Source organism: Typopeltis vanoorti, chromosome 17, assembly GCF_054136105.1.
Source record: "Typopeltis vanoorti isolate ZY-2024b chromosome 17, IOZ_Tvanoo_1.0, whole genome shotgun sequence".
NCBI lineage: Eukaryota > Metazoa > Arthropoda > Arachnida > Uropygi > Thelyphonidae > Typopeltis > Typopeltis vanoorti.
Window position 1 is genome coordinate 86,018,160 of NC_143565.1, and position 20,388 is coordinate 86,038,547.

At 32.5% G+C, this 20,388-nt stretch overlaps 1 protein-coding gene across 1 annotated transcript in view; it reads right to left on the bottom strand.

Moving 5' to 3' along the window:
* Pgant7 (N-acetylgalactosaminyltransferase 7) overlaps positions 1 to 20,388 on the bottom strand; it is a 167,328-nt gene that overhangs the window by 84,051 nt on the left and 62,889 nt on the right. Inside the window, exon 5 of the mRNA XM_090406886.1 lies at positions 15,369 to 15,576. Coding sequence (XP_090263012.1) covers positions 15,369 to 15,576 — 208 coding nt within the window. The remainder of the gene's footprint in view (positions 1 to 15,368; positions 15,577 to 20,388) is intronic.

Sequence of the window (20,388 nt, forward strand, 5' to 3'; positions counted from 1 at the left end):
GATTTATCAGATGTTCGTTTATCTTTATTCCACCCTTCAGTTCTTCCAAGGCCTCCCTTATCATCTATTCACTATAGACATTAAAAAGGAGTGGGGACATTCCACACCCTTTCTTATGGGGATCCATTCAGTATCCTCTCCTTCAAATCTGACCTTGGCTTGAGTTTTGTATATTCTGAACAAAATTCTCATGATATTTTTATCTATTCCTATTTTATGCAAAATATCAAATAAAACAGAATGATTAACATTATCGAAAGCTTTTCATAGTCCACAAAGCATAGATATAAATTTTTATTGCACTCGATCATTCTATATTACCATTATGAAATCACCCATAATGATTACCCTTTCTTATTAGCCAGACCAATTTGTCTAAACATTTCCTTCTCACTGCCTTCCACATTACCAGGTCTATAGCAACACCCCTACTAAACATTTCATCCTGTCCAACTCCACCTTCAACACCAACTGTTTCAAACCCACCGTCAGTATTTGCTCCTTGCATCTCCACCCTTGATGGGCATAACTCCTCTGCTATCATCAGTAACATGATAGCAGAGGAGTTATGCTATCCTGCTTTGAATACATCAAGTATTTGTAAACATACACACTAGCTCGTTTCTGTTTCGATAACAAGTCCCACTAACCCCACTTCTCAAATGACTTCTCTCCACTCTCCATTCCTGTCTATCATCACTGATATTACACCCCCTCCACAGACCTAATTACCCCCACCTGCCTCTCCATGTCGAAAGTTTTTGGTGGTTTTCCACATCAAGTATTGATATGTACTCTGACTGCATTCATCTTGAATATTTTCTACCACAGTTCTATTACTTCTCATTTTATTCACCAATCTTTCAAAATAATTACTACAGCCATCTCGAAATACATTTCTCTTCAGTTTTCATGTCACCATTATCATCTCTGACTCCTTTTATAGTAGTGTTTCCTCCATTTCCAATATTTTTCAACAGCCTCCAGAAAATTTTGCCATCTTCCTGATATTTATCTTCTATATTGTTATCATTTCTTCTTCTTCAACCCATCTGTCCCCTATGATGAGTAGAGTCCTTAATCAGAAGTCATGGTGAATTAATGCAGGCAGCATGTCACTCCGTTGCTGCATCCCCTAAGGACAAGAATTTATGTTTGTAGATCTGTGTGTTTACAGGGCTAATTTGCTTAATTTGTAACATAAACGCTACGAAAATTTAGAGTTTATGTTACAATTATACTGGAGGCAGAAAAAATTAAAAAAAAAAATTAAATTTATATATACATATTTATAAAGATAATTAAATTTTTTATTCTAATTATATAAGCTCCAAATAATTATTTTTATTTTGATAATCCCTGGGGCCAGTACCGTCGACAGGGTGTAGTATAGAGGCAGCATACCTCATGGTGCTGCTTAACACTCAGGCACTCCCATCTGATCTGACAGATACATGCTAATTGTTAACATGAATATTCTTTAACCTATCTATAGGTTGAAGGTCATGAGTAGCTGTGCGTGAGTATATTACGAGTGCTATTTTGCACTTTTGTTGCTGTCAGTTTGGTTTAACACATGTTATACAAAGATTTGTGATATTTGACCATGCGGAGGTCGCGGCAGATCTGAGAGATACTTGCTAATTGACATAGATATTTTATTGTATAGGTTGAAGGTCATGACTAGTGCGTATGTTATAAGTGATATTCTGCACTTTTTTTTTTTTTTTTTTTTTTACTACCAGTTTGGTTGAACACGTTTTTTTGTAAAGGTTTGTGATATTTGACAGCAAATTGTATCTGAGAGATACCACGAGCTCCGATGTCAGTATAGCTCATAAATATAAATGCTCAGATTAATCATATGCTGAACAACAATGTGAAAATACGGCGCAGAATATTTATTAGAAATCTCGTAATGCAGTTAGTGTCAGAACAAATAAAAAGGCGTTCAGAAATCTCTATAGGTGTAAATAGGCCTTTACACCTGAAACTTCAGACACAATTTGAAGGAAATTCTAATGACGACATAGATAAGGTTCCCTCGACAAACAGAAAAAGATGTTTTATGAGCTATGCATCCAAAACAAGTTGCTTATCAAATATTTTTGCAAGCATTGTAAAAAGTATTATGCTTTCAGCATAGCAATATTGTTTGCAATGATTGTTATGATACCATATGAGTCTCTTGACTATTGAGGATTCCGATTAATTAATGTTAAATGCATTTGTTTAGTTTTATTTTCTTTCATTATCGATGTTTGCGTTATTCTGCAACAAAAATTTTTATTCTTTATATTTCTTTTTTTGTAATAGATTTCACGGTTTAATATGAACACAGATGGATAAGAAAATAACTATTTATTAACTTAAAAAATAATATTTTGCTGGTATTATATCCAGCATCTTCAGAGCACACAACACAAAGTTTGTTACAAATGCAAAACAACCACAATCCGGTGTAACAGTGGGGCTAGTAAAAGTAATTGCAACGTGCCACACAAGACTAAAGTCCTAATATGGAGGGGTATTCAAAGCATGGTCTGCCAGACCCGACTTGCCATAGCGAAAGTGTCGGATATATTTTTTGTGTTCACTGAGGCAGATGTCCACAGTTCTTCCTGTCTGTCCGTAGTTGGCTTGATGGCAAGAACAGGGCGCTTCATGTGAACGGATAAGAGTTGCTAATTTTACATAAGGTTGAAATACTGTGCATAGTTGGTGTTTGTTAAGCACCCTAGATATCTTTTCAGATGTGCCTTTAATGTATGGGATGGTGATAGTTTTGTTGTAGTCTTCTGTGGTAGATAGAGGGGATTTCTGGGTGGGGATTATAACTGTTGGTTAAGAAGGTGTGTCGTAGGCGAGAAAGTTCAGCAGTGAGAGCAATGTCATTGGAACAGATTGCTCTAGCTCTATGGGTTAGTGTTTTTAAGATACCATATTGTTGAGAAGGGTGATGGTGTGATTGTTTGTGTAAGTATCTTCCTGTATGTGTGGGTTTTCTATAAACCGAAAATGATAAGGAACCTTCTGGAAGACGTGTGATCAGTGTGTGTCCCGGAAGGGTAGGCAGTCATTGGCTTCTAGTTCCATTGTAAAGTGGATTTTAGGGTGATGGCTATTTAGATGCAGTAAAAATGTATTCAATGTGTCTGGGCCATGTGGCCAAATAGCAAACACATCATCAACATAGCATAGCCAGAGACTAGGTTTGAGAGTGGCTGTGTTGATAGCTAATTTTTCCAGATGTTCTATGTAGAAATTGGCTAAGGGGGAAGAAAGAGGCACACCCATAGCTGTCCCATCTAATTGTTTGTATATTTTCCCTTTCCAAGTAAAATAACCTGCCTGTTATTTAAGGACTGTGAATTTAAATAGCTGAAATATATCTGGGGGAAATTGTGAATTTAGTAAGTTAAGTGTTTCAATCAGTGGTACATTAGTGAATAATGAGGTGATATCAAAACTCACCATTAGGTCTGCACTATTTAATGGTGTGGTTTTCTAAAATACTTTTTAGGTGGGTAGAATTTTTAACAAAAGAGGAAGAATTTTTTGTATAAGTGGTTAGTAATTTGGCTAAATGTTTAGCTAGTTTATATGTAGGACTGTTTATACTATCTACAATAGGATGCAAAGGTGTATATTGTTTGTGTATTTTAGGAGCACCATATGTTCTGGGTGTTTTAACGTGCAAGGGTTTGAGTTTTTTGACAATTTCTTTTGGCCAGGAAGTGACTTTGTTCAATAACTTGCACACCTTATTCTTTTGTGAGTTGGTGGGATCTCGATTTATGATTTGATATGTAGACCGGTCTTGGGGCAGTGTATGCATTTTGCTTTCATATTCTGTTGTATCCATTACTATAGTGGCATTACCTTTGTCTGATTTTGTTATTGTAATGTGGTTATTACTGCGTAGTTCTTTTAGAGCTATTATTTCTTTATGTGGGATATTATTTTTGAGAGGCTTAGAATGGATAAGGATATTGGCCACGTCTAACCTAATATTATTGGCTATAGCTGGAGGAAGTGGTAAATCCCGCGTTCAACGGAAGCAATTATTTTGGTTTTAGGCACAATTTTAGGAGTAAAGGCAAAATTGTGTCCAAGACTTAATGCACTCGTGGCCTCTTTGGATAAGGTTGTCGATGATAGGTTCACAACACCGCCATCTTGATGAAATTGTGGCCGGTGCATAGCATTGTGTTGTTGGAGGATTTCAAATTTTTTCGGTGTTGGTTTTTAACTTTAGCGAATTCTTTATTGGCTGTCGAGTTGGAGATTCTATCCAAGATATCCCATAGCTCCGGGTTCAAAATGTCAGATAATATATCACGTAGTACACTGATGGAGGAATTTATTTTTGAAAGTTCTCGGCGAGTAGCGTATACCTGTTCTCGTAATAGTGCTAAACTTGCTCTTTAATAAATACGTTGGGCTTTGGCCGAGTGAAACTTGTTCCTAATTTTCATATAGTTTGGTATCAAATTGGTATCTCGGCACCTTTTTAAGAAGACTAACCTGTTCAGTTGGCGCACAAATTTACTTTCCACTTACTGTATTGTCATGCCTTACGTACGATGTTATCTCCGTGAAGAATACTTATACGCATGGATAGGCTTATGTGTTCGTCAGACATTTTTTGTAATAGATTTCATGGTTTGATATGAACACAGATGGATAAGAAAATAACTATTTATTAACTTAAAAGCTAACATTTTGCTGGTATTATATCCAGCATCTTCAGAGCACACAACACCATCACCCTTCTCAACAATATGGTATCTTAAAAACACTAACCCATAGAGCTAGAGCAATCTGTTCCAACGACATTGCTCTCACTGCTGAACTTTCTCACCTATGACACACCTTCTTAACCAATGGTTATAATCCCCACCCAGAACTCCCCTCTATCTACCACAGAAGACTACAACAAAACTATCACCATCCCATACATTAAAGGCACATCTGAAAAGATATCTAGGCTGCTTAAGAAACACCAACTACGCACAGTATTTAAACCTTATGTAAAATTAGCAACTCTCATCCGTTCACCTAAGGACAAATGCACTCCTTTATCACATTCAGGAGTCTATGAAGTGCCCTGTTCTTGCCATCAAGCCTACTACGGACAGACAGGAAGAACTGTGGACATCCGCCTCAGTGAACACAAAAAATATATCCGACACTTTTGCTATGGCAAGTCGTGTCTGGCAGACCATGCTTTGGATACCCCTACACACAGGATCAATTGGAAAGAAACAAAAGTAATGCACAGAAGCTTCTACAAGTCAGAGAGGTTTTCCTGGAATCAACAGAAGCCTTAAAACATACTCCAAACCTTAACAAGTATGGCTGTATAAATCTACCAAAGATTTGGGAGACAGTCATCTTAACACCAAATTAATATTTATTACTTTTATTTTATTTCATTTTTTCAAACTTTCTAAGACTATCATTTGGACTACTTTGAATTTTTTTTTTTTTTTTTTTAACCTAGATGGCATCATATTAGGACTTTAGTCTTGTGTTGCACATTGCAATTACTTTTACTAGCCCCACTGTTACACCGGATTGTGGTTGTTTTGCATTTGTAACAAACTTTGTGTTGTGTGCTCTGAAGATGCTGGATATAATACCAGCAAAATATTATTTTTTAAGTTAATAAATAGTTATTTTCTTATCCATCTGTGTTCATATCAAACCGTGAAATTTATTACCAAAAATGTCTGACGAACACATAAGCCTATCCACGTGTATTTATATTTCTTTGTTTCAATAATTTCTAGATTGTAACTGAAAATAAATAAGCCATCATGTATTACTGAAATAGAGAGCCAAAGGCTTATTTATCATGTCCTCTAGAACAGTGCTTCCCAAACTGTGGGCCGCAAGTTTTGTTGAGAGAGATTTTGTTTCCTGCGTATTTTGGTGCTTAATAAATATTAGTAAATATATGCTTATTCATATGTTTCATTTCAAAGATATTGATAAGAAGCACAAAAAAGCTTACAAATGCAAAATCCTGAATATAAATACAATAAATATTATAATAATATATGTCTGTATTACAATTTTTTTTCCGATGGGGGGGCCGTGAAATATTTTAATTTTTCCAAAGGGGGACCTTTACATCCATAAGTTTGGAAAGCACTGCTCTAGAAGATGTGCTTTACATTTATGGAAAATACTAAGGAAAGTGGTCTGGGACTTGCTCAACCTTTACTACGAGATGCCCATAAGGCACTAACTTATGCTTGCATCCTCCGAAACTTTTAGTTTCTATATATTCGGCACAAAACTCTTGTAGCTTCTATATTCAGCTATGAAATAATGTTGCATTCAATATTCACTTAATTTGTACCATCATGTATTATATTTGAAGTTTTTTTTTTTTTTTATGTTTTTTGCATTTTAGCTCATACTAGTAAAGAATGTCTCTCTCAGATATACTGCGTCGTACGCTGCAAAATTATCGCTGTGAGCACCCGAGTGTTAATAAGGGCACTCATTCATCCGTATTACGGCAACAAGATATTTTACAAAAATACAGCATTTAGTTTACCAAATAAAAAAGGCACCATTTCCTATTGACAGTTAAATATGTGTTTATTATATTTTATTAATAAAAAATTTATAGTCATACATACTAAAACTAAACATTTTAGAACCCACTTATTAAATACTGAAGGAAACAACCCATAAAGTATCATACGATGTAAATTTCATAAACTTTTATAGTCTCTCTCTCTATATATATATATATTAAATTATATTATGCATGAATTCTCCTCACTCCCTGCAGTAAACAATATGCCCTCCACAACAGCAATTATACTGCAGAAACACAAAAAACCATTAGTTTTATCATGTCACTGAATAAAGTTCACAGACATCTGCAGACTGTGTAATATATTTCTCAACAAATAGCACAATTACAGACAACTGGGAATATAAATACTAACTAATGAATTACATCTCCCCTCCAAAAGAAACTGCTATATAGACCCAAGCAAAACCACATGCTGCCGATGCAACATAAGGTTTTGCTTGACACTACCGCATCATGAATGTGTTAAAACTAAGAAATATATAGTGAATGTATTCCAGATATTATGGAAATCGGTTTAAGAGAATTAGCATTTCCATTCAATTGTTGCTTTTTTGTTTGGGTCGTGCGATCTTTTGTTAATACCGCGCCAATCATATGCACTTCTTAATAGCTGCTTTTTCTCTACTGGCCTACAATCATGCACATCTTTCACTTCTCATTAGTAATTTGTCAAGGATTGTTCATTATGTATCTCAAGTCATAAATTACTGGTAATTTTTGCTTGATATAATGGGAAAGAAGATGTCTCTATTTGGGTAGATAATTTTGACGTTGCGCACAACGAAACTGCTCTCGAGGACAGAAGAAGTGATGGAGAATTTTTTAGCTTTAATTTTGGGAAAAAAGTGAGAGTTATATTTGAGTAAATACAGTAATTTTTTTAGCTTTCAAATTCTTAAGTATCGATCATTCATTAAATAATGGATTTATAAAATGCACAAAAGAGAGCAATATAGCAGATATAGAAATAAGCAATTTTACTCCTCTCATTGATGATAAATTACACAGTCCAACACAATTTTTGCTGACTTTTATATGAGACTTGTTTTTTACTAATATGGGTGCACTGATTTCAAATATCAAACTCATTTTTCTCTATCACATCAGGTTTTTCCTCTATGGCATTTTCTTTTTGCTAATTTGTAAGTTTTTGATATTTTTAAGGAGGCAGTACTATTTAGAGGATCAAAAAAATCGACTGTTTAATATTATTTTCTGAAAGTATGTACTTTTAAAAATCTGTTCCTAACTTTTTATCAAGAAATTCGAAAAATTCCCGAAGATATAGCCTATTATTCAAAGCGGTAAGCAGATCAGAATCAGAGTGCTCACCGCTCTCGCTTGTTAGTAAACGAATAAATGCGTAAGAACCTGCAACGGCACGTACTGGCGCTTTGAATGCGAGAGAGGCCGATAATTAGATACATAACTACTTAACAATATTCATTAAAAATTACAAGAATATTTATAAAAAAATAACAATTTTACTTACACATGAGTTTCAGAGAATAAATTTTTGTTTGTAGCAATTTCTGCTGTGTGTTCTGTTTTGGCAATCCCTTTGAATACTCCAACAGTAGTCGGCCATCAAGTGAGAATCCCATCTTCCTTGGTATCGATCTTCCATAGTTTTTAAGTCTAACAAGTGAGAGTGGTGAGCACTCCGATTCTGATCTGCGCACCGCTTTGAATAATAGGCTATATCTTCAGGAATTTTTCGAATGTCTTGATAAAAAGTTAGGAACAGATTTTTAAAAGTACATACTTTTAGAAAATAATATTAAAAATCGATTTTTTTGATCCTATAGTACTGCCTCCTAAAAACTATCAAAAACTTACAAATTAGCAAAATGAGAATGCCATAGAGGAAAAACCTGACATGATAGAGAAAAATGGGTTTGATATTTGAAATCAGTGCACCCAAATTAGTAAAAAAACAAGTGTCAGATCATAATCAGCAGAAAAAAATTTTTTTTTTGTTGGCCAGTGTTATTTATATTAAGTAAAAATGTATAGTATCTTTATAAATTTTGTTCTATTAAAAATAAATCTTTTTTTTTGTTTAAATGTACATCTAAATTCAAATAAAACAGACATTTACAATGAAATATATTTTTATTTATTATTATTATTTTGATAAGTTACTTGGTAATAATGAAAATTAAAGAAGGGATACACAGATATCTGAAGTTTCAGAAACACTGATCTATCCAAATATTTAGTCTGAAACATAGGTATGTATTATGAGTCTAAGGACTCCCTGGAGTCGCCTGTAATAATAATAATAATAATGCTGTTCGTTTCTTAAATTCTGCTTCAAATTTGGATAGATGAAACAGCATGATATGCATTTACATTTTTTTCAGCATCATTTCAATTTTGAATGTGAAACATATCGAGTGTATTGTGTATTCTGTGTTTAAGTGACTTTGGACAATTTTTGACTTTGTTTTTAATTGTGTACTTATTTTTGATTTTTGATAGACAAATAAAATTTTAAAGATAATAGTTTATAAATTATAAACATATTAATCAGAGGTGCATTTTGATAATTTATAAACATATTAATCAGAGGTGCATTTTGCTAAAATACCAAAATCGCTCATGACAGCATACTTTACATCTTACATTGCCCTCAATAATTATAGTTTACCTTTAATTATCAAATTATTGTATAAATTAATTATTTATAGTAAAAATACATAGAAGGTAACTGTTTTAAATCGATTTTTTTAAATAAGATTTAATTGTTTTAAAACTCTTAAAAATAATAAATTAACTCAAAATTAATAATTAATAGAAAAAGAATAATTTATCAATACGAAATTTATTGTCATTTAGATCAGTGATTTGAAAGAGAAAAAGTTATCGGGAGCTACATTTCTCAAAAGGAAAAGAGAACAGGAAGCGCAAGTAAAGAAAGCAACAAGCGATATAAAGAGATTTGGAATTTGTGTGAGTAAGGTGTGCTCACCTTGCTCACACAAAGGGAGTCAGGAGCAGGTGTTTTGCATGGAGAGTGGCGAGTGATTGGAATATATTGCCTGAGAGTGTGGTGAGCACAGAGACAGTAAATATATTTAAGGCACAGTATGATAAGCTATTTGTATAATAGGTATAATAGTGGAACTCCCGTAATGAGTCTTTGACTCCATGAAGGTTTTTATAATAATAATAATTATTATTATTATAAATCATTCACATATCCACAAAATTTTCTTACATGGCAGTTTGCTATCCCTGTATTAATGTGTATTATATTATTAGCTTGCTGATTGAATTTTGTTACCTCGTATTTATGAAGGTAAGTTTGTAGTTAAATATGTGATTAATCTTAGTAACAATTTTTTAAATAAATTATTCATTTTATTTTCTTTGTAGCTATAGCCGTGTTGTTCTTAACTTGTTATTTTACGAACTCTTGCACATATTTGAAATTGTGCCCATTGACTACTATATGGAGTTTTAGGTTAATATTAAACAAGGTAATTTTTAATTTTATTTTGCTAATTTATTTGTTTCTTAATGCAGTAAAATCAGATAAAAATTATTGTGTAAATTATTGTGACTTGGCAAATGACGATTCAATTCTAAATTTTTTACTTTGTTTTGGGCCCATACTTTATGAAAATATAATAAAGATTTTTATGATTTCAGAAACAGACAAAATTGGCAGATCAGAGAAACAAAATGAAAACCCTTTCTGGTCATTGATACAGAAAAAGACGAGCAGAACGAGAAGTTATTCGAGCTCAGCAAGAAAATCAATTGCGGAAATTTTTGAAATTATCAGAAATAAGTCAGTGAAAGCGACGTTCCTGTGGAATTCCCCACTGACAATGAGTCTGAAAATTCGAATTTGTGTTTAGATGATAATCAGGCTCTTGAGAAACATCCAATAGCTTCGACTTCAAATACAAATACCTCAACACTAAATTATGAACTTTTTGATGATCCAGCTTTATGGCCAAACTTGTCCAATTCAATAATTGATATATCAGTAAAACGAGGTCCTCCTGCTGAATCAAAAGAGACTTTTTTCCCACACAATGAACATAATAGAAGTTTTCATGTATCACATTATAATAGGATTTTGAGTAACAGAGAAACCATCAAAAGATCTTGGTTAATTTACTCAAGTTCAAAAAATGTAGTATTTTGTTTCTGCTGCAAATTATTTTCTAATATTCGAACTATGAACTTAATTTCGGAAGGAAATAATGATTGGAAACATACGTCCGAAGTTCTTCAAGCACCATGAAAAAGAACATTTTAATAATTTTGAAAAATGGAATGATTTGGAAAAGCGTTTAAAAAATGAAACTACAATTGATCAACATCAGCTAAAATTATTCAAAAAAGAACAAGAACACTGGATGCATGTTTTAAAACGTATAATATCGGTTATTAAATTTCTTGCAAAATAAAACATAGCGTTCAGAGGAAGTTCGATACTCTGTATACAAATAATAATGGAAAATTTTTGAAACTGATTGAATTATTCACCAAATTTGACAGCGTATTACAAAACGAAATCATTAATATATTAAGTAATGAAATTAAAAAAAAAAAATTGTATCTAAAATAAAGAATGCTAAGTATTTTTCAATAATTGTTGATTGCACCACTGATATTTTGCAGCAGGAGTAAATGTCCTTAATTGTAAGATATGTTTCTATAAAAGAAAAAAATGAAGAAACCCAAGATATTATACAAATAGAGGAAAGATTTCTAGATTTTATTAAAATTAATAATACAACAGGAAGTGGTATGGCTAAAGTAATTTTAAAATTATTAGAAGAAAAAAACTTAAATATCCATGGTGAGGGATATGACAACAGGTCAAATATGAAGGGAAGAATGCAGGGGTACAAGCACTTTTAAGGAACAAAAATCCTAGAGCATTTTTTGTTCCATGTTATACACATTCCTTGAACTTGGTATTGAGTGATGCAGCAAGCTGCAATGTAGATATGGTTTTATTTTTTGACATTATTCAGTCAATCTATAATTTTTTTTTCTTCATCAAGTCATCGATGGGAAGTTCTAAACCACATCCAAAATTTTACTTTAAAAACTTTATGCACGATGAGATGGGAAAGTCGCGTTGAAGCTGTAAAAGCAATACAAAATCAAGTAAAAGAAATACATGAAGCTTTAATTTTCATCACAATTTCGGAAGACAGCTTAATTAGGCAACAAGGCATTAAAACAAAATTGGAAGCTAGTTCATTAGCAAAAAAAAATTAATTCTTTCAAGTTTTTATTTGGCACATTTGTTTGGTATGACATTCTAAGTGAAGTCAATGCATCTAGCAAACAATTGCAAAATATCTCTTGCAATATTATGGAAGCCTTGAAATTATTAGATGTCACGAAAAGATTCTTGACATCATACAGAAGTGAAAATAATTTTTTGAAAGTTAAGCACCAAGCCCATAATTCTTCAATATTTAAATATTGAGTTAAATGCTGATTTCCCAACTAACGACAGCACACGAACTCGACATGTAAAAACTCAATTCGATTATGAATGTCCTGACGAATCAATTACTAATTTTGAGCGACAGTTTCAAATTAATTTTTTTAATGTAATTCTTGATTTAGTAATAACATCAATTAGAGAGATTTGAACAGCTTTGAAAAGAAAGAGATTTGAAATAAATATGAATCAATTTTTGGGTTTCTCTTTAACATTGGTAACTTAAAATTTGATAATGATACAGTAAAAAAAGCTTGTTTCGACTGAGAAACTGTTCTGTCTGATGGTGATCAAAAAGATATTTCAGCAATAGATTTATTAGATAAATTAAAGATATTGTCTCAGAGGATATCAAATAATTATTCTCCCAAAGAAGTATTAAATTATATTTGTGCAAATAACTGCATAAGTCTTTTTCCTAATGTGTACACATCACTACAAATTCCTTTAACAATCCCAACTACGGTTGCAAGTGCAGAGTGCAGTTTTTCTAAATTAAGACTTATTAAAAATTATATGAGGTCCACAATGTCCCAAAAGAGATTAGATGGCTTAGCCACTTTATCTATTGAAAGTGATATAGCCGAGACATTAGATCTAGAAGAAGTAGTAGTCTTTTGCTAAAATTAAGGCCAGAAAGGTTTCTTTTTTTTTTAAATAATTAAAACTGTTAATTCTTAATTTAGATTTTTTCATATTTGTTTTGTCATATTTAATGTGATTTATGTAATATTTATAAATTGTGTTAAAATTATGTACTCATTATATAATAAACAAAAATATTTTATTTATTTATTATTATTATTTATTTATTTATTCACTATATATATATATGTATAATTTTTATATATACATATACAATTCCAACCGAAGGGTGGGAAAAAAAAATCTTGCCCACACTCAAAAATTTGCTCGGGCCGGCGCTGCTGTCTACTCTACTTATCACATGTTCTGTCTTCCCCATCTAACTGGTACAAACTCTTAAAATATTTACTATATATTCACTCATTAGTCTTGCTTTTCTTCCAGAAATCTTTCAACTTTCATGGTGAATAAATCTCACACATACTGCATTGAGAAAAATCTCACATATTTAACTCACCTAATAAAGATGACTTGGCAGCCATTGTTCTATTATGAATTGTGTTATACTAACAATATCTACTTTAAAACAAATGTACAAGTTTTTCGTAAATCTAAATAACTTAATCTATCACATATACACCCATATGGAAATAAAAAACTACAATAAATTAATTTAATATTATTAATTAAAATTTGAAAAAATTACTTGTCTTTCAGCAGCATTCTGAAAACAAAATCTATAGTAATAAGCAACTTTTTGAATAGCTTTAATCTCTTGACTAAAAGATTCCTTATAGTTTTTCTGAGTATCCAATGCATTAACTTTATGTTGATGAATATCCTTTAGCAAGAAAAAGAACTCTCATGTAACTTGAAGTACCTCTTTTTTGTAAGGTGACAACCACAACAAGACCTTTTAGCATACTGAAGAGTTCTATGAGTCATTGAAGTAGTTAAAATCTTTGATGTCTGAAAGTTTTGCAAGCGACTAGCAAATAATGCTGTATGAAAACAAGACTTTTAAGCTAATGGATTATCGTACCATGTTTAATGACAGGTGAGGACTATGAGAAAGCAATGTTTGATTTTGTCTGGGCAAGCAACTTAGATTTGAAAAACAAATCTAAGACCCACTTACAGAACCTTATCTGTGTTTCTCAGAAATCCCTTAATTCCTTTAGATTGTTAATGTCCTGGCTCTTCAGAGTTATCGGAACTCCTGTGGAAGACAAAAAATATTCAGTGATGACCATCTGCAAAATTTTCTCCTGTGCTACAGAGCAAAATATTCTAACTTTAAATCCATCATTAGAATTATTTCAATCCTCCAACTGTTGACGTCCTTCTTAACTGAGCCTGGCTGAATTCTGTACTACTATTAGAGGTAGAAAGCTTCTTTTCTTTAGAAGGATTAAAACGAAAACTAGAGTTTAGGTGTTCACATTATATGCATAAGGTTTCACTGTAGAGCTTTGAAACTTTGGATATTTCCTTTAAGAAAATATCCAAAGTTTCTGAAATATAATCCGTTCTTCATGTACAAATAAAGTTTGAGGCCATTATGAAAATAAAAAAATATAATTTTTTCAATAAATTAAGGATCTCCTTATTGCATTTTAAAAGTAATCAAAATCGATGAGCTTGTCATAAAAGTCTGACACATTTCCACTTTCAGTTTGTACACAAGAATACACTTTCCAGAGATCTGGTCCTAGCCCAGGCTTCTTATAAGTCTTCCTTTAATATCTTTTTGAACCGGATAAGTTTAAGCTTCTACCAGCCTTCTGGAAGTGCAAGTCTTTCTTTGACCTGAAACATAGATTTTATGACAAAGCATCAACTGAACATTGACCATTTACCAATCTGATTTTCTGCACTTTGAAGTTTAAAATTCTGCAAAATATGTGCCAGATTAATATTTAGAGAATTTATCATTCTCCAACAACACATGCCTGCTCACTAACCTCCCTTCAATAGCCATAACTAAGCAATAATACTGCAAAAAGTTATTCTAATTTTTCTTACTCAATTTCCTATGGAAAACTAACAGTTAAATTTGAACTAATCTTGTTAAGCGTGCGCTTTTTGGTCAGTAATGTACCAAGTAGTTTCTTAAATTTATCCAAATTTTTGCCACCATGCTGAGAAGAAATATGGTGGTGAAAAATAAAGGTGACGTCCTCTCTTGTTGTAAACAAGACTATAATTCTTTAACTACATAAAAACTTTGCTGGAAATTTTTATATTTTCTTTTCCTGTCAAGTGTTAAGTTCTATAAATAAAAAAGAAATTTGTGATGAATCTGTTTTGCTTTTCTGATGCAAATGTAAGTAAAATAGTTGCAACAGATTGTAGATATACATAATTGTTTATTTTTATACAAACTTTACTAGAGACATATCAATTTAAAAAAATATTAAATTTTTAATTAAATGTAAAGCAGGACTATAATTTTTTTTGTCTCACACGTACACACAAACTAAATTTAAAAAATAAAAATAAATCTGTTATCGCTAAAGAGCAGATATTTTACATTGTCTAAGATGAACAACTGCATCGCATTCCACTGGCATCTACAGAATGAAACAGTCCATTCTGGCCCAGCATGAACATGTTAAAGAATAGTACTAAAATTATTAACAAGCATTCTTCATATTTCTTAATTTAGTATCTAAAACCTACCTATTGAGATAAATAGGTGTTAATAGTGGTGGCAGCCAATTTACATTTACTTCACAATGAGCATCTAAGAAAAGAACTACATCTCCTTTTGCTTCTTGAGCTCCAAATGTGCGAGATCTTATCAAGCCTTCACGCTGTTTATTCCTAAGTAGCCGCACTTTGTTTCCAAACTGACGCACAAAGTCTTCAAGCCCTCCCTTTAAATGTTCTAAAATCAAATTAAAATTCAAAGTACTGAAAATCTGTCAACTAACCAAAATGAATATTTTTCATGAATTTTTTTATGCATCTACTTGTGAAAAAAGTATAAATTAATTTTAAAGTGAAAGCTAGATTTACTTGTAACACATGCAAAACTTAATTTAGTAAGTTAACAATCTAGAGCAGTGTTTTATAATGTATATTTCAGAAAAGGCAAGTATTTGTCTGAACACACAATTAATGCTGTCTGAACACAGACAGCATATAATTGGGGGAAGGGAATCTCCTACATTTCACGAGGAGATGCAAAATCCAAGTGTTGCAATCAAAGTTTCTGTCCTGAGAATTCCTAGGATGAAATAACCAGGACATTTTGTAATCTTTCCTCTCTCAAGTCCCAAGAAAAGTCGAGATTTGAGACCATTTGTAAATTTGAATTTATAAATCTGAAGCAGAAAAGTGTCTAACTTATCATAATTTTTAATTTTAGTAAAATGAGTATTTATCATATATATTATACATAATTACTATTACTCATCATTAGTATTCAACCTTTACAGCGAAATTATAATGAAAAGCTCTCTAGAAAAGTGGAATGGAGGCATTAAATTAGGTGGCCGAACAATCACTAACCTACGATATGCAGATGACCCAGTGATAATAGCAACAAGTGAACAGGAATTAAAATCCATCCTAAATCAATTAGAATGGGAAAACCTAAGCTACGGTTTACGAATAAATCAAGATAAAACCAAAATAATGATTTTAAACAATGCAGAAGAGATAGATGTAGAAGGAATTGAAATTGTTGACCATTTCAACTACCTTGGAGTGATAATAACAAAAAAAAGATGGATGTAAAAAAGAGATAAGAAGAAGAATAGCACTAGCTAAGAAAGCGATGACTGATTTAACCAAGATCTGGAAAGACAAGCCATCTCCAAAAAGACGAAAATTAAGCTTGTAGAAACACCTTAGTTTTTTTCGATCTTTCTCTATGCTTCTGAGTCTTGGACTACGACAAAAGATGACAGAAGAAGAATTGAGGCGTTCCAGCTCTGGTGCTGGAGAAGATTATTAAGAGTGTCTTGGACAGAAAAGCGAACAAACAAAAGTATCCTAGAAGAAATGAATATCCACACAAGACTGATAAACATAATTGAAAAAAGAATACTGCAATATTTTGGACACATATGCAGAAGGGAAGGCAACTGCTTGGAAAAAGTAATCATCGAGGGTAAACCATGTGGGAAAAGAAAAAGAGGAAAACCCCCTCAACAGGTGGATTGACCAAATATCAAGAATCACTGGACTTAAACTAGAACAAGAAATTAGAGAAGCAAGGAGAGAAAGAAATGGCGAAGCATCATCAGGAAGGTCACGAGTCCAGACATGAGGAGATACGAGAGAGTGAGTTATATATAATTAATCTATACATTATAGATAATTAAAATTTTATCATGAATTAATGAAACTATTTAATGACTGGAATAAATATAACATTATTCATTATTTTATACATTAATTTGTGTTTCCTTTAAATATGATACAATAATATCATAATCTGACTATAAATCAAGCATATAATAAATTTAGTTTAATCCTTTATCCAAATGTAAGCAAACAAAGTTTGCGGCTGAAGTATCATAAACTTTGGTTGCTTACACTTGGATAAAGGATTAAACTAAATTTATTATAGTCTAACCAAGTGGAAAGAAACTTCCAACAACCCAATATAAATCAAGAAATGAAACAGCCATATGTAATAGACATTTTTGTTAAACTTAGCTGCTCTGAGTCAGTTCATTCACAGCATTACTCCTTTTCAGGTTGTCCAATACTTAAAAAGGGTAGCTTTTAATTTTTCAGGAAATGACAACGTATACTAGAATATTAATTATAAAAAATATTAATTAATAATATCATCCTATATTTTGGCAATGTTACATTGCCATCATCAGGGATCACAAAAAAAAAAAAACAATGATAAGTGCATGCAGGCATAATACAAAGCAAATGAGGCTGAATCAAAGGCAACAGAAGTTGGGCCTAGAGTCCTAAACAGTGCACTAAATTGGGTTGTCTTGGCTGTTGGGCTGATGATCTTAAAATATATGCTTTCCAAATTTGGGGCAGTCTCATGCACCCAAATTTGTTGAGGTTTGGAAAGCTTTTCAGAGCTGAGGAAGATTCAAGGAATAGCCTTTCATACTTATATTTCCTATGGTGTAATAGAGTGGCCTTTTTCCAGCGTATCCTGTGGTGGGTGTCCAAAGCATGGTCAGCAAGTCCTGAGTGGCTGTAGTGGTGGAACCAGATTTAGTTCTTGTGTTTGGATATCCTGATATTGGCTGTCCTGCCTGTTTGGTCATAGGACAGTTTGCAACGGCAAGGGAACTGGTATACTCCTGGTAGGTCTAGGGAATGTGGTTAGTCTTTGGTGGAGTGAAAAGCAGATGCCAATTTCTTATGTGGTCTGTAACTGGTTGTAAGGTCATGTTTCCTTAGGATCACTACTGGAACCATTGCTTTGACAATTCTAATTCATGTGACCTTACTCACACCTCTATCTTTTATAATTTTGTCAGGTTTAACCTAGCTTTTTTCCCCATGACTATCCTCCTTTTAATTTCATCTTCATATTTACCATCATTTCTTATTCTGGACCCCAGTAAATCATAACTTTCAACAATCTCTATTTTATCTCCCTCTATTATAAATTTATCTAAACAACTGCCAGATTTTGTTTCAATTAAACCTGGCTTTGTTGCTTCCCTCTAAACCAACAGAATCAGCCACTTCAGATCTTCCTTAGTTTCTTTACAAAGGTTGTATCATTAGCCATTCTCAGCATTAACTATAAATATTAAAAAGATGGGGCGACATTATGCAACTCTGCCTAAGCCAGTTCCAAGCTGGTTGAAAAAAGAGGAAGGGGGGGGGGAAGAAGATACACACATCATTAAGAATCCTGGGATCAGCTGACCTGGCTGACAATATCTGGCAATAGGGTTAGGTTACAGGTGAAGATAATCAATGGTTCAAGAAGCGAAAGAGGGTATAAGCCCCAACAGTAATGGAAGCAGAAGATTTATCTTCTGCTTCCACTACTGTTGATTTATTAAGCAGAAGATTTATCTTCTGTAGCATCTGTTCCCCAGGTTAGAGGAGGGTAGAAGGGAAGAGGCAACTGATCCTGATGTTAGAAACAGCCTGAAATTATCACCTACCTGGCAGATATATATAAAATGCATCTCCCAAGCTGTCTGGTCAACGAGGGAGATTAGACCAAAACCCCCTCATGATGAATGAAAAGGAAGAATAAAGGCTGTAAAGCCCAAGGCCAGAAGGGACACTTCCCAGACAAGACAGCATTCCAGATAAATGAAGACAATGTCTTAAACCTGAAAAGAAGGACCCTTAGATGATAAAACTGGAAAAACAACAGAAAAGGGCAACCCAAAAGGATTAACCTTAAAACAAAGTAAGAAACCCAAACAGAGAAATTTACAAATAGGAACATTTAATTGTAGAACATTAAGAAAAGAAGATCTGGTCATTGTCGAAGAAGAGCTAAAGAGCATAAAATGGGATATAATAGGATTAAGTGAGATAAAAAGGAAGGAGGAGGAAGTTATGCAACTTAATAAGTAAATTGAAAATTAACAACAGGTGCAAGCTAAAAATATCACAAATCTATGCCTCAATGCCATCTTATTCAGAGGAGGAAAAATAAGAGTTTTATGAGGATATGCAAAAAGTAAATAATAATAAAAAACATTTTTTGATCATAATGGAAGACTTGAATGCAAAAATAGAAAAAAAAAACTTTCCCAAATTTAAACGATTGGAACTCATGGGTTAGGGAGGAGAAATGAAAATATGTTAATAGAATTTACAGAAACCAACAGAACTCTACATCATGAACACATCCTTTAAAAAATGCTTAAAAAAAGAAATGGACATGGAGAAGTCAAAAAATGAAACAAGTATATCATCTGCAACAGGAAAATATAATATATGAGGTATCAGTCATAAATCAGTTCATAAGAGGAAGTGATCATAGACTAGTAAGAGATAAAGTTATGTTGCCAATCAAATCAGAAGAAAGAAATTAGGAAATGCAACAAAAAAAACTTGATCCTAAGACAATAATTGAAAAACAAAAAAATACAGAAATGTGATAAATAAAAAATTACATAAAATAAACAACTTTGAAAAGGATGTTGATAAACTAAATCAAGCAATAACAGATATCATAGTAACATCTGTAAATAATTTTAAGAGTACGTCAGAAAAGAATAAAGAAAAACTTTCACAGGAAATCAATCATAAACCTGAAGAAAAAAAGAGATATGAAACAAAATGAAAACTCTACTTCAAAAATAGAATAATCAGAATTATGCAAAACTATAAGGAATGAAATCAGAGCTTATAACACTTGAAAAATCAAACAAATAATAGAAAATAATAAAAATATGAAAATTCTAAGAAGAAGAAGCCTAATGACTGGAAACAAACACTTAGTAGTAAGAATGGTACAAGAGGAATTATCAAAAGACTGGAAGAATTTTACAAAACTTTATAAAGATGAATCAGATAATATCATACAGAATAACAGAAGTAACTCCAATATTGAAAATAATTTTGAACTACCAATAACTTATAAAGAAGTACATGAAACTATATATCAAATCTTCTCCTCCTTCTTCTTTCACTATGCGTTATTCCTGCTTCCTATGCAGGGTCTGTGTGTTACTTAGATGTGACTTCTTGTTAGTAACACTCCCAATCGACCTGTCGCCTAGTCTGCCGCTGG